This window comes from Motacilla alba, chromosome 1 (genome assembly GCF_015832195.1).
Source record: "Motacilla alba alba isolate MOTALB_02 chromosome 1, Motacilla_alba_V1.0_pri, whole genome shotgun sequence".
NCBI lineage: Eukaryota > Metazoa > Chordata > Aves > Passeriformes > Motacillidae > Motacilla > Motacilla alba.
In genome coordinates, this window is record NC_052016.1 from 53,047,572 (window position 1) to 53,062,952 (window position 15,381).

Consider the following 15,381-nt stretch of genomic DNA (forward strand, 5'->3'; position numbering starts at 1 on the left):
ACACAAAGGGGAGCAAGTACTGCACAGTGGAGATGCAAGTAGTACTTCAGACTTTTGCCATACACTGCTGTAACAAGCACAAGAGAAAGTGTTTACTGCTAAAATGAAAAGACTTTTTGTTAAAGAGATGTTCTTTACAAAAAGCTCCAAAATTACTGGCTATCCTCCAGACTGTTTGGAGCCAAGGTGCCAGGGATGGACAGAGGGATAGGAATTGTTAAAGGGTCATGCATGCCAGCAAGTGTCCAGGGGTTAAACAGAAATATGCACACTACCTCTGAACACCCGAAAGATTAAAGTGGAGATGATACTATTTATGCAAGCTCATACAACAGCTGAGACCAGTGCCATCCACCCACCAACTGCAACATCTTTGTTCAGAAATGCCTCTGAAGTCAGTACCTTGACCCCCCCAGACAACTAGTTATCTTAGTCAGTAAACACTAAATTAACATTCTTGCTAAATAAGTTCCAGACAGATCAAACATAGTGGCTTTATGATAATACACAGGTTTTCTCTCCCGCTATGCAATAAAGCTGCATAAGCATAGCAGACCAGCATATTGCTGATCAGCTGCTAAGTAAAAGCATTTCCATTTTAAAGAAATTATTTATTTCAAGTGAACTATTTCTCATATACAGTCAGCTCTGTCAAACAACACATGTGACTAAAAGCATTTAGCCAGTGAAAACCAGCACAATTTAAACTACCCCAGTGAAGGAGCAATTTTGTCACTTATATACTAGAAGTATTTCTAATTAGCTCAAATATTTTACAATTCAAATTTTAAAATTCTGCGCAAGGTATTCACACAAATATTTTTTTTTTAGTTAGAAGAAATACAGATTTGATCTAATATTAAAAAAAACCCAAAACAGTATAGACTAGTATTGAGTATTAAATCCAACATTAAAAGTTCCATATGAAAACAATTAACATGGTTAAAAAAAAAATCTACTAAGAAAAAAACCCTCAAGTCTGACTTTAGAACAATGCTTCAGATCAGAATACATGTTTTTAAAGAAATAATGCAACGTTTTCTCGCATGAGTCTCTAAATAGTTTAAAATATAAGTTTTTATTTGATGCTTAAATTACTGATGCACTCACATTTTTCAGCTCAAAGCAGCCATGACATAAGGACATCACTAGCTGCAATTACAAATCTGTACACTTTGATGATCTGCAACATACCCTGATTACCAAGTGGTATCATGGCTCCAACAGTACAAGAACCAGGCAAAAACTAAACTGCTTCTGTTTTAGCATGCTAAGATCTTGACACCAAGCCACCATCCAGACCACCATAGGACAAGCAGGGCAACGATGCAGACTACCCATCATTTGCAGTTGATTGCCAGTTATTGGAAAATCAATCACCAAGTTCAAACAGGCAGGAACAATAGGAAAAGAAGTTTGTTCCTACTGTGATTACAAATACTTAATATTAGCTGAAATAGCGCCTTCCTTTTCCTCCAGTTTGTTTATATGTATATAATAATTTAGCCTTTCTCTTTGCAGAGTAATGTGCTAATGCATGGTAAAAGTGTGTTACAGATTTTTTTTGGTGTGCTTTTCTCCTGATTTCAAGGAAAAATTTAAAAGGAAGGCTAAATTTTATTACTGATGGTAAAGACATCTCTTTGAAAGTGTAAAGAGCAATGGGTACAGGTAGGCTGACTGAATCTGCTAAGCAGCTTGAGCAGTGGCCTATCTAATTTCAATGAGAGCAAGTGCAGATAGTTCTGGGACATCAGTACCTGCTTTGAGCACGACAGGAGAAAAATGATGTTACTAGATTTACACACCTTCTTCCATCAGGCAGGCTAGCTCACAGAAAATACCAGTGCACACTGCACCCCTCTGCTCTACTCCCTCCTAATTCCCAGCATCCCATCAACTTCCTTAACTTGGTATTTCAATACCTGGGATGCAAATCCTGCCCCATTCCCTCACCATCCCTAGGGCCTCATGTGCAATATTTGCACATCCATACGCTTCTGCTGCCCTCTGCACCTGTGCTTACCCCCTAAGGAATTGTAATACGCCTGCATACCCAGGTCAGCAGGGCAGGAGAAGACCAAAGAGAAAATACTGGCCAGAAATTTCAAATTTACTGGAACAACAGGCTGAGGCGAGATGGCTTGAGACTGGTTTCCTAGAAGGCAGGTGCCAGCTCCCATGAGTTTGACTTCCAGACAAGAGCAGAGGAACAGATCAAATCCGCAATCTGTCCTTGCAATGTCAAGTATTTGCACAGAGCTTTGCAAAACCACCACTGCTTCCCAAAACTGCCATAAGACTACAGGAATTTATACAGACTATTGTCCTTAGCAGTAAGGTGGCTATTTTCGTGAGTATTGACAAATTATTAGCTTAAAAGAATATTTGCCTGGCCATCCATCAAACTTTCCTGGATACACAATAATATTTCAAACTCTGGAATAAAGCTCAAGTAAATTTTACTAAAAATCAAATTTGATTTTCATAAAGTAATCTTACTGAAGCTTAACGACTAATATTTTAATTACATTTTTTTAATATACAGATACATTTGGTGTGAAGACACTAAGTACGTCAACATAAATATTATCAGAAGAATGTTGGTTTTCAGATTTTTGAAATCTATTTCAGAGAAACCAATACTGGTGTGCTATGTGAACTACAATTTCTTCCTCTTACACATAAGAAAATTGAATTCACCTAACATATAAAATTCTAGGGTGGAGGGTTCTGGGGGGTTCTCTGTTTTGGGTTTTTTTTGTTTGGTTGGTTTTTTTTGTTGTTGGTTTTGGTGTGGTTTTGGCTGGTTGGTTTGTTCATTTGTTTTCTGGTGGGGATTTGTTGGTTCTTTTTTAAGGGTTTTTTTTAAAGGTTTTTGCCATACCACAGAAGAGATTAACAATGCAAGTTAGTAATACCACACTGTAATAAGTAGAAAATGCACGTGACTCTGGGCATCATATTAAAAGCCAGATCTGAATGTCTATTGTGCAGCAATGCCATTAACTTCATACCAGTAAGAGTACACCTCTGAACCTAGTTTGACTCACTCCCTAGCAATTTCACTAGTTCTGCCACAAGTACATACCCAAACAATAAGCCCATCTAACAAAATAAAATCCTTCTCTTGTTGAGAGAGAGTACTGCCTCTGAGAATAGCTTGGCACTCACCCCAGTTAGCTTTATTACCAGGAATAAACTTTATGAAAGATCGCTATACATAAAATAGACTCTCAGCTGCTCAAACAGAAGATCAATGGGACTTGTGATAAGAGATTAACTTGGCAATCAGACACCCAGTAGTAACATCGTTTTAGTGGTTTTCTTTTTAAATGACTTTAATAAAACACAGACACCACAGAAAGACCATGTGTCATTTTAACAGTAAACAACATAACATTTATATATCATTCATAAAAGTCAGATGCAAAAGGTAAATACAACTTATTCCTCCAAACGGAATGTCCCCTATAAAAGAAGCTAAAGCCATAATGTTTGAAGGGATTTCACACTTGTGCCTGGGCTGCCCATGGAATAAATGAAGTGCTTAATTTGAGGGTAGTTAGGTTACAGAGCATCTGAAAGGAAGAAGAGTTCAAATACAGCCTAGGAAAAAATGGACATGTGGTACATCAGCTCTGCAGCAATAAAGCCAACAGACAAAGCAGAATAAACTCCAATACCAAAACTGTTTCCTTGTTTTGAATTCAGAGCAGATATACAGTTAGGTTGTCAGAGATTTGATTAAATAATTCATTTTACTACAAAACCTAAACTATCATGCAGTGCCTTCTGCAAGTATCATTTACACCTACTGAAAATGCAGTAAGCACATTTAAAAGAAGGAAGATTTTGCCTGAATAGAGCAAATCATAACATCTACCCTGTTACATTAGATCACTGCCAGCCTGAATATGCATTTAGAGGACTTTTTGTCTCCACATATGTAATGTAAACTCTGTTACTGAAACCAAAGGGAAGCCACGTGAAGATTTAATAGTATTCCTAAACTGTCTAAATTTAACTTGCACAAGGGCAGAAAAGAATCGAAGAATAAATGCATTGGAAGCAGAGTTTGCTGTGTTGCTCCTAGGTGATAGAATTCTGTAATGAGAATGTATCAAAAGCAATTTTACTAACTAAGTTGTTTACAGCAAGGCTTTCTTTATAAAGGCAATAATAGTCCTCTTCTCTGATTTCCTTGAATAAGCACAGCTGTTTTTGCTAACATTTTCAGAGTATCTAAATCTCCAGAACATAAGCTGCAACTCCAAATTGGAAGGTTAAAAGGATGGCCAGAGGGCCAAAAGAAATATCCTTATGTACACAGAATAACTGGGGCCACTCCAACTTTTCAACCTGGGAGTATTGCAAGATGGGTGGGGAACCCAGGAGTTGAAGTAGTGGTTCCCAACCAAAGAAAACCAGAACATATTTTGAAGAAATATAAGCAAGCACCAGGAAGAACCCATTGATTTTCATCTGTTCCTTCCCAAATGAGCCAACTGGTGGAAAAAAGCTATAGAGCAGGGATATGATAGGAATAGGATCCACAGCTGCAGTTCTGTGCTGTCAGCAGTAAGGGACTGGCTGGGCAATGCACTCCTTTGCTCTCATTCCCTTTCTGCCGCTGTGCAAAGACAGATGAGCAGCTCCAGGTTAACACATCAGAGCTACAGAGGAACAATAAGCAAGACCTTGCTTCCCTTCCTTGGGAGGAACCAGCCAAACCAAGGGAAACCCCCAGGGGTGAGCTGAGAAAGAGAAAGTCAATTCGCCTGTGAATCACCATGGGCCAGAGGAAGATGATCTTGTGGCATGTGAAGCATGCAGGCTTTGGACAAAGAGAGAAGGGAAGTAGAAGCCTCTACTAATAATGGAAGAGGTCCAGGCAGAGTTCGTTGGAGCACAGGGTGCAAAACACAGGGTGCATGCTTTTCTTGGTTTCTCTGGAGACAGGCAAAGTTGTGAAGCAGAAATCAGGAGGAGGAAAAAAAGTAATCTCATGAAAGAAGCTGAAGGCCTGAAAACCATTTATAAAGGTAACATATCCTTCTGCAGGTTCTTGTGTGAATGCCACCAGCTGGATCTTCACTCCTACCACAGCTGAATGAACAAATACAGGACTTTTAATTAAACTCGAAATAATGAATAGTTAGACTAGCCATGCAGCTCACCATCAGCATCACTGAGCTTTAAATATACACCATCCCAACAAGTGCTCTTTGGTGGGTAGGTGTCCTCCCTCCCCCCACTTTTCCCAGTACTCATTCCTGGTCTTTCTTGCCTGGCTCTGCCTGCCATACTGCCAGCCATGTCAAATGAGCTGCATTACACAGCTGTGCTCCACAGCAGATCTGCCCAAAGAAAAAAATGAGAGGCAGTGAGTGAGAAGGGGCTGTTTCCAAGTAGACTAACACAAAGATCCAGTATGTTACTGAACACATTTATTCTGAAGGGTGGTACCTTTGAGAGGGAGAATGACTAAACACCAAGCAGCTACGGTCAACAAATGTCTTAAAGAGGCTTTTCCCCTCAAGCCTGTATACCTGTGTGACACCGCTATAATAAAAAAAATACATGGTGTAATGCATGGAAAGGCTTAATTTCTTCTTTCCCAGTGAGTCTGTGAGGTCACAGGTGAGAGACTCCACAGGTTCAAATCTCATGAGATGGCAAAACTGAGGAAAGAAAGGGTTTGGCATGCCATACATAGAACAGGAGACAAACATCTCACCACTTGGAACACATCTCCTCACTTCCCAGCCCTGTTGTTGAAACTGTGGCTCTAGTGTAAATGTAACTGGGGAGTTATCAATTTCTAGTAGTTATTAAGCAGCTAATCTGGAGACTTGCATTTCTGGTAAAGCCAGCCCCTTTTTAACAGAAAAATCTGAAAACTGCAAAAGCACCCTGATTAATTCAACTACTAAAAAACCAATTACGTTAAAAAGTTCTCTTACATTTCTATCATTGAGTTTTAACCTCACATTTGGAGTAGTTTCTGGATTCCTAAAATTCCCAAACCGATCTTTAACACACTAACTTAGGCCTTTATAGAGAACTTATCAGCTTAAATATCCTGGTTCACCCTCTGCTTTGCAGACTCAACATGTGTCAAGGGCAATGAGGTACATAGAACAAGGTAACAATTTTATTAGACCAGAAGACACAACTTGGGGTGGATAATACATATGTTTTTGTCAAAATGTGAAAGTCAGGACAGTCTCTCCAACTCCTGCTCTACCACATGAAGCAGTAACAGCTAGACAGGCTTCCAGAAGCAAAATTCCCTTCAAAGAATAGAAACAAAAACCATAAATGCTAAATAAATATAACTAGTTATCCAGGCAGCCATTATAATGGACAGATTAACCTCAATGAAGATGAATGCCTAGAGTTTTGCTTATTAATATTTCCCACTGCTCACATGAAATCCATTCACAGTACATCCCTCAGAAACTTTAGGTAATCTGAAGCAGCTGGATCTTCTCTCTAGCCCAACTAGGAACACTGAGAAACAGAAAAATAGATTTACAAATGTTGCAAGAGAAGGAACTGTTAGGATTCCAGAGCTTTCCCAGTGAGTCTTGACAAGTCTTCTTCCATATACAAAAAAAAATATGTAGGCTTCAGATATGGAGCTTTATATTAAAATACATTCAAAAAACCACAGCTTCTGTTGCTTCCCAGTCCCATATCAAGTCTATAGCAGCTGGATCCCTCTGCATCTGCCTACACATGTACTGGAAGAAATCAAGGTGTGGTCCATATTTGGGTCTGGTTTTAAACAAAATCTGATTGTGCTCTCATGCAGACGAGATCCTTCTCCTGGGAGTCAGTCACGTAGCTGCCAGGATTCCTGTTCTTCTGGCAGCAATGAAGGACAAATGAAATCCTTCAGCTATGCAAAAGCAAAAAATATTTTAACACAAGAAGAAAAGGCCAAGGAATTGAAGGCATTTATAGTTGAGAAGAACGTGGCCCACGCAATTCTCCAAAATCTTGAAATCAGTGGTAGAAAACACGTATTTAGAATTGTAAGATTGGCTCTGATACTGTGTCTGCTGCCAGAAACTCTGTCCCCCAGAGAAACGAAGATTTTGAAGAGATCCTGAAATTGCTGCCAGAGGGAGATTACAGATTCTCCTTCATTCTCCATCTCCAGAGGGATGGCTTGTATTGATAATACAGGAGGAGCCAGAAAAAACAAAACCAAGAACTCCAAAGCTAATCTTTGTCCTCCTAGAGGATTACTACCTAAACTCCGTTACAAATAAATAGGCAGCCAGACTTAAAGTTTGCTTTCCCTTCTCAGACAAAGGTTTCTTCAGTGAGATTCATAAAGCATCAAATGGCAGAGAAGCAGTAGCAGAAGCCAACACTCCAGTTCTAAACCTGGCTCTAACCATGCATCCTTCCCATCCCTGAAGTATTAACTCCCCTTAGTACCCTGTCATTTCCTTAACACTACACTGTGTTCCACTATTAAAAGATTACTCAATACTACAGCAATTTTATTACTCTCATCACAATTCCTCTCCTTATCTTCCTTCCAACCTCCTTATTTTCTCATTCTCAACAGTCTTGTTCATATGTCAGTTTGCCACTACATACCTTCATGTCCTAGCCTCAAAATACATCCATCTCTGAAGATCTTTTTAACTAGTACTCAAGAAGTTGAGGTACTAAGCACATCAAATCCTGCAAAAGGACACAAACAGACACTACCATCTACATTCACTGCCCTCCTTATTACCCCAACTATCAAGACTTGATCCTGACAAGATATTACTCAAAAGTCCCAAAGATTTCATGGAGCAGGACTGGCTGATGATCACAAAGTTAGTACAGACATCTGACAGAAATTGGGTGGAGGGCTGCAGGGAATGGAAAAGATTCTTGTAAGGTAAAGATGGATCAAGAAGCTTCACAGCCAACAGGGAGGAAAAGGTAAGCAAGAAGCAGACAAGAGAATGCTTTTAAAATGGACTTTCTCTCAATTACAAACTGCTGTAGAAAGCCATTACCTCAGAATACTCCGAGTTGGAAGAGACCCACAAGGATCAAGTCCAAGTCTTAAATGAATGGCCCATATGGGGACCAACCCACAACCCTGGTGTAATTAGCACCATGCTCTAACCAACTATCAGCAGCTAAGAGCTGCTGATAGCTCCTGTTTGAGAGCTTTAAACATTTTTAAATGTGAAGTGACCTGCTGCTGACTTCATGTGTAGTGAACCTCAGGCAGGATGACACAAATGGGTAAGCAGAAGGTCAGAACAGAAGGCTGAGAAGGATACAGAAAGGACAAAGAGACTGAAAAAATAATTAGAAGTCACAAAGGTATGATAGACTTCTGCAACTTGAGTGTACAAGGAGGCAAGAGTATGTATCACACTATGGGAAAGATATCAAAAATTTGAATGATTCCTTCCACAGGGAAGCAGACAGGACTGGAAAATATCTGCTGACTTCTTTCAATACCTACATCTTAGCCTCTTCTGTGATTTGAATGGAGGCCTGTATTTACAAGTAACTAATATAAATGAATCTCCAGAAGCACTTGTGACAGTGCATGGCACTGTCCTGACAACACATCTCGGATCTTGAAAGCACCACACTCCTTTCAGGATGTGGGCTTCACATCATACTCTGAAGCACCCTTAGGTGAGACTCCCCACAGCAGCAAGGCAACTGCACCACTGGGGTCCCACACGGCCCCTCAGGCACGGCTGAATGGTACAGGGACACTAGTAAAGAAACAAAACCACCCAACCATATTTGAAAAGATAATTCATACAATCAATTTTTATTATTTTAGTTATTTCATATAACAGCCTTTCAAAGTTGTTACATATTTATACAAGAAGCATGCCCTGACTCCCTTCAGAAAGCAGTTTTGGCAGGTAGCATGCTGAAACACCATTGTATTACTGCTTATTATTGCACAAGCCAGTCCTGGGTGCCAGCACCAGAGTCTCTCCTGCAGCTAAGTCTCAGAAGATTACAAGAACATTTTCGTGAATGAGAACTGGTTTATAATATAAACCATCACATATACATGGGAACATGTACTTATAACCAGTTTGCCAAAGACTACCAACCATGCACTGTGCCATACAGAAAAGACATTTCAGCAGCATCATGTGTCTTTTTTTTTTTTTTTTGCTAGTAAGTCTTATCAGCACACCAGAATATAGAAAACATCATTATATATCCTACACATTTTCAATATCATTCTTAAAACTTGAGCACAAATATTTTGGAAAAACTGTGGGGACATTCATACTCGTGAAGAGGGAGAAATAAAGGGAAAATGAAATAAAGGGAAATGAAAAACTGAGCTCTATTTGGCAGAGAGCTGAACTTGGAGAAGAGTACCCCTTCCCCCAGCCAGAGCTCCTCTGCAACGTGCTCTGCTCTGCAGCGTGCCCAGGATGATATGCTTGGAGCAGGCAGTCTTAGCTTGCTGTGTGCAGTGCGTCTGTGGACAGTGCATGCACAGAACACAACTGCACAAGCTGGACTGTGCATTCCTCAGTTCAAAGTCCACGTTTCTATTTACGTCACTTTTGTAGCTTTATGCGAAGATCCTACAAACTACATGAGCACACACAGTGTCGTGCAAAAAACTTGAAAACCTCAGCTGTAACTCCATTGTAACAACCAGGCTATGTTTCCTGGAAAAAAGCATTAACTCAGTTCTTAACAAATACCCATTTATATCTGAATTATGCAGAATCAAAAGGCTAAAATGGTTTCCTTAAGGTAAATAACTGTGAAATTAAGTTTTACAAGACTAAATGAAATTTCCATACCCTGGAGCGATATTACTTGTTGCTCAGAGGTGACACACTATTTTTAGGACCATGACATGAGCTGGATTACTTCTAGTAGACTTTGATTGAATTTTCAGAGTTAAACATTTGCCACTCCCATCTATCTAGTGCAACTGCTGCTCTAAATGCTCAGCAGTGTCATAAGCCAGTTCTTTCAAGGCTTTTTTTTTGAAGAAAAGCTTCAGTTAAAGTTTCAGCATGGAATCTATGTACTCTTTGATTTTCATCTGGTAGGAGAAAAAATCACCTCTCTTTAAGCTCTAGTTACATGCCTCTATTATGACCTATTCTAAACTTATCCCCTGGCATAGCAAACGGAATTTCACTAAATGCATAGATAGATATTGGACACCTTGTTTCCACTTTGAGCTCAGTATCGAAGGTAACACTTACCCCTAGTAGTATGACATTAAATCAAGAGTAAGTTTTGTATTTCCATTCCATGTTTTACTTCCTCACACCCCTTTCTCTCCACCTACTGTCTCCCAAAGAACAGCAGAGGCCTATGCCTCCTGCTCGCAGGCCATTTCGACAGCTGAGCCGCAGCAGAGTGCAGCACTGCACAGATGGAAGGGGAACAGAATGTGCAAAGAACTTCCCAACTAACAGAAGATCTGTTTTAGATCTTGCTATCAGATTAAAGAAAACCAGAGGAAAAAAGAAAACAAACAATTAAAAAAAAAAAAACACCAAAAAAACCCAAAACAAACCACCAACCCACAACTATGGCACTTATAGCAGCTATTCAGAAAAACATTCCCTAAAAATATGGTCTCCTTGTATACCAAAGTATGTATACACATACAACCCCTTGTCCCAAAACATTAAAAAATCTCCAATTTGGTAAATGACTGGATAGTTACCAACTTAATGACTAATTGTATAAGCAAAGCATAAAATACTTTATAGCCACTAAGTATATAATGTAAGCTGCTGATACAGATTGCTTAACTTTTGAAGAAAAAAAACTAAGTACTTACCACAGTGGGGTTACCACTGCTGATCAGCTGGCTGACTTCATGAAAAATGCTTTTGCAGTCGATTGATTTGTCTAATGATCCCCGTTTCACTATCACCGCTACCGCTAATAGAATCTGCTCCCGCACATACTTTTGGAGGCTGTAAACAACATCGCACAAATATAATTGCAGGTAATTCTGGACATCAATGCTCAATAAAATTTTAAACACATTTATTTTTCAAATATCTTGTGTGAATTCATAAGGCAAAGCTGATAGAAGTTAACTGCTAAGACTACAAGACAAATTATTCTTAAAATGATCTTGCACTGCTACCCAGGGAAACAAAAACGACAGCCCAGATTTTATGCAGAATCCTAGAGGTTCTATACTTACTTAGGCCTTTGTAAGACATAGGTTAGAAGGAATGTTCGCAGTGATTCAATGCTAGCTTTTTCCAAGAGAATCCATTCTCTTACAACTGCTTCCATTATCGCTGTGGCAGCTTGAAAAAGTACATAGTCCACTTTACTAGTTTCTGTGGGAAAAAACAAATGCAACTTGAGTATCAGAAGACATGTATTCAGCTTGAATGTGTTTCCAACAAGAAAATTAATGGAACTTACTATCATTTATTAATAAATAGAACATTGTTGCTGTGAAAACAGAGAAGGAATTTACAACTAAGAAGGGGGAGAAATAATCAATAACCCAATTATCAAATTGTCCAGTATTATTCAAGTCAATGACGTAGGGAAAAAGTTGTCTGTGCTAGGAGGCTGGTTCAAAGAACAGTAATAAGAATGCTAACACAATGGGGGAATAAAATGAACAAGAGGACAGATTTAGTTCCAACAGACTAATTAATAAAAGTGAATAATCTTACAGGCATGTCAAAGCTGGAAATTTCGGTGTTTGTCTTTGAAACAAATAGTACATAAAAGTACATGTATTGCATGGGTAATAAAAAGAAGCAAATCCACTTACACTTGAAAGTAACATTTCCAAGCAAAAATTTTACACCATGGTGTATTTAAAGTGTTCTACATCATGTTCAAATTTCCAGATTTATTTTGAGTTAACCAAAATGTAATTTCTGACCACAGTGTAGAAATCATTTGCCATTATTATCTAAATATGGGATTACTATGTATAAAGATGCACTAAGGAAAATATAAAAGTATATTACAGAGAAAGGTTAACAGTTTGGGTGATTACAAAATACAATTTAAAGAGAAATGCCAGAATATTAATAAAATTTCTATGATGCTAGAAAGCTCCAGAGACTTTTTTGTTATTGTTCCTTTACTTTTAAAAATTTTAACTTGGAAATAGCAGGTAATATCTCAGAAACCAGTTTCAAAACTTTCTGAGCTCCGCAGAAAGAATTTTCAGAAAGGGTACATCCACCACGTCGCAAAAGCATAAAATATGAAATAAAATTCCCAAACAAGAAGCAGAGTTTGAGATATAGTGATTAACCTGCTGGGACTAGAAAAATTGTATTTGAAAAGACCTCAATCATGAGATGAAGGGCTTTTAATTACTAAAAAACAAACTTTCTTGCCCCAATTACATACACACAAGTTTATAATATAAATTTCCTTTATATGCAAGTTATATGTCAAAGATAGCAGCTAATATGCTAAAATATTTTAAAGTAATTTAATCAGGATCCAAATCTAAACCCACAGAGGTAAACATGCTTAAATAAAAATAAACCATGTTTAAATCTACTTATCTTAATTTGGAAAACTAAGTAACCACTTAAGTAAAAGATTAATGTGTATGTCTAACACATATAAAAACAAATTGAATTATTCCTGCATGGGAATTTCAATTCTGGCACTTGTTACCTTGGGCCTTCAGCTTTTCTAGCTGTACAAAGCTCATACACACACAAAGAAAGAATATAATTAAAAAGGGACAGCATTTCCACTTTGCACCAAGTCCCGCAGCCACACAAGTGCAGTCACTGACACATGGAGCTGCAGCCCCCGGTGTAAGCCTGTAATCAGCCAGAGCAGCACGATCCTCCAGGGAACTTACTAAAGAAAGGACAAGTTTTGCCAGTGCACTGAGCAGCTAGAAGCTTACAGCAGAATGCAGTGCCTTGTGCTTCCCGGCTTCAACCCCAGGTTTCTAAAGGACAACACAGTAATGGCTGTTCCCCTTTCCCATATGCTCACCTTCTCCATTATTCTCCTTGTGTCATTCCTACACTCTTCTTTCCACAAATGACATCATCCTTCTTATCTCTCTCTACCTCCACTCCAGTTCCTGTCTTGACCATTTTTTTCCTGTTTCTCTTAAAAACCATCTACTTGGTTTTCTGGTTTTTCCAGCCCATCCTTCCTGCACACATCCCTTCAGTACACTTCAAGTCTTCTATTTTGCATCATGAACAGCTTGTTTCCCTTCCTGGTTCCTGATTTCACAATCCCTGCCTCTTCTTCCTCAACTCCCAAATCTAACTACCTGTTCTTTCTGTCCATCCTGTACAGATACTTACTGAGGAAGCATAAAGTTTTGAAAAAGTGTCTAAGTTCCAGGTCTCAGCATCATACTGCCTACATTCCCACAAAAAAAACCTGCCCCACATGGAAACATGCGGGATTTTCAGTGGTCGTAGCACATGAACAGTTTAAGGATGTAATATATCTAGACATCCAAAAAGTATTAAAATCAGCATCATATTCCGTTCAACCAGCCACATTTAAGATTTCATGCGATTTCATTATTTATTTCTGATTGATGATGAATGTATCCTTAGATCCAAATGGTCTGCAAACAAAGTCACTTAAGGATGTTTTCACCCACCTTAATTTCTCTAAAAATCAACGTGAAAAGAAGAAGCATCAATTTTGCTGAGCCATCAAGCAAAAAGTCTGATTGCAGTTTTCCAAACCAGATGGAGTACTTCTCTAATATACTAAACCCAGAAGAACTTCATTTGTAGAGGAAAATTTTGGTGTGGGAAAGAAAGCACATCCTGATCTATATATCAGAGCATAACATAGCAGTAGGTCTGCAATACTGACATCATAAAATTCATGAATTCTAAGTCTCTAATCCAGTAAATTTATAAATAACTGTGAAAAAAATACCACAGAATGAATTAAGTATGAAAATAATATTTTCAACATAATATTTCTCTGTTCATTCTGGCAAATTCCTTAAAAGAAAAGTTGTTTTCTGTGGTTTTGGCATGTGTTCTTTTGTGCAAACTTTGAGGTTTCCCCTGTCAGGTCTCAGAGTCAGTTTTCATTGAAATTCCCCCTCACCTGTCCCCAGCATTCACGTCTGGTCAATACTACAGTGCTGAGCAGCAATCTTACATCTTTACTGCTCCTGTAATATTCAGATCTAGCTGCCAAACTCTAATAAGTCTCTATAGCACCTGTAAAAACATTTTTCTTTTATAAATAGCTACCCAATCACATTTAGAGCACTTCCATTAAAGAAATTTCTGATGAAGGGTGGTATCTGCCTCTTTCCTTTCTCCACAGGTATAATCACACAAAATTTCCAATCAATACTGTCTTGCTTCTACCAGGTGGACAGATACTTTTCTAGCTTTTTCCTCTTTTCCTCCAGCTGAGCTGTCAACAGCAAGTAAGTTGTTCAACTAGAAACAAACCCTAATTTCAGCACCAATGCAAAATCTCGTAGAAGTGCATAAAATTGCATCGTTGGCTGATTTAATGGGAAGCAAGCACAAAGCCAAGCAACCACACTACTGGCAGCTGCACAAGCTGCACAGATTAGACAGTATTACAATAATCATGTTGCAGAGAAAATCTATTAAATCAGTTTAGGAACTTAGCTACATGAAGTTACACCTTACAGCTTTGAAACTGACAGAAATGAAACAAAGAAGGACAGTAATAGGCTTTGCCCTCCATCAAAAACATCCGTCATTAAAATCAAAACTGATGTTCATAGTCCCAGCTGCAAAAGAACAGCACAGATCCAGTTATAAAAGAATGTACACACCTAAATTCATTCATTGAAACTTACCCAAAATATGTTTGCAGACAGCAAATGGTGATTTTGATTTTCTAAATGATAAGAATATGTGCTCAGCATGTTGGCGTTGTTCATTGTTGACCATGGAAGGTGGTGCCTGAAAGAAAAAAAAGTTATTCGAGCACTGATCAAAAATATACTAAAAACAATGTCATGTCAATGTCATGAATGTCAAACACATAAATGTTTGCCTTGTTAAACACCAAAACCCAGTATCTCTTGGCAAAACTACTTGTTCTCAGGCATTACCTCTTCTTATACACCAGCCTGCATTTACATTGCATGCACACAGGTGTGAATATCAAGGTATCAGGCAGAAAGTGAATAATTTAAGTATAGTTGCCTAACAATGTTTCTGAAGAAACTTAGAAGTCAGATCTAAATTCAATCCAATTCTTTTTCTACTCAGACCAAAAATACCACTGCACATCACTAAATGCTGCTAAGCACGCTCACAGTCCTGGAAGCAAAGCACTATTTTTTTCTTTAGTTCTACATTTGTTTTAAAATATGTAGTTGCATAATAAATTCAGGGGATTTAAAAATCA

At 38.4% G+C, this 15,381-nt stretch overlaps 1 protein-coding gene across 3 annotated transcripts in view; it reads right to left on the reverse strand.

The window, feature by feature from the left end:
• The window catches only part of XPO4 (exportin 4), a 76,085-nt gene that overhangs the window by 40,061 nt on the left and 20,643 nt on the right, over window positions 1–15,381 (reverse strand). For all 3 annotated transcript variants that reach the window (XM_038132578.1, XM_038132587.1, XM_038132596.1), the window contains exons 2-4: window positions 14,825–14,930; window positions 11,201–11,342; window positions 10,826–10,964 (exon numbers count right to left, since the gene is read on the reverse strand). In XM_038132578.1, coding sequence (XP_037988506.1) covers window positions 10,826–10,964; window positions 11,201–11,342; window positions 14,825–14,930 — 387 coding nt within the window. The remainder of the gene's footprint in view (window positions 1–10,825; window positions 10,965–11,200; window positions 11,343–14,824; window positions 14,931–15,381) is intronic.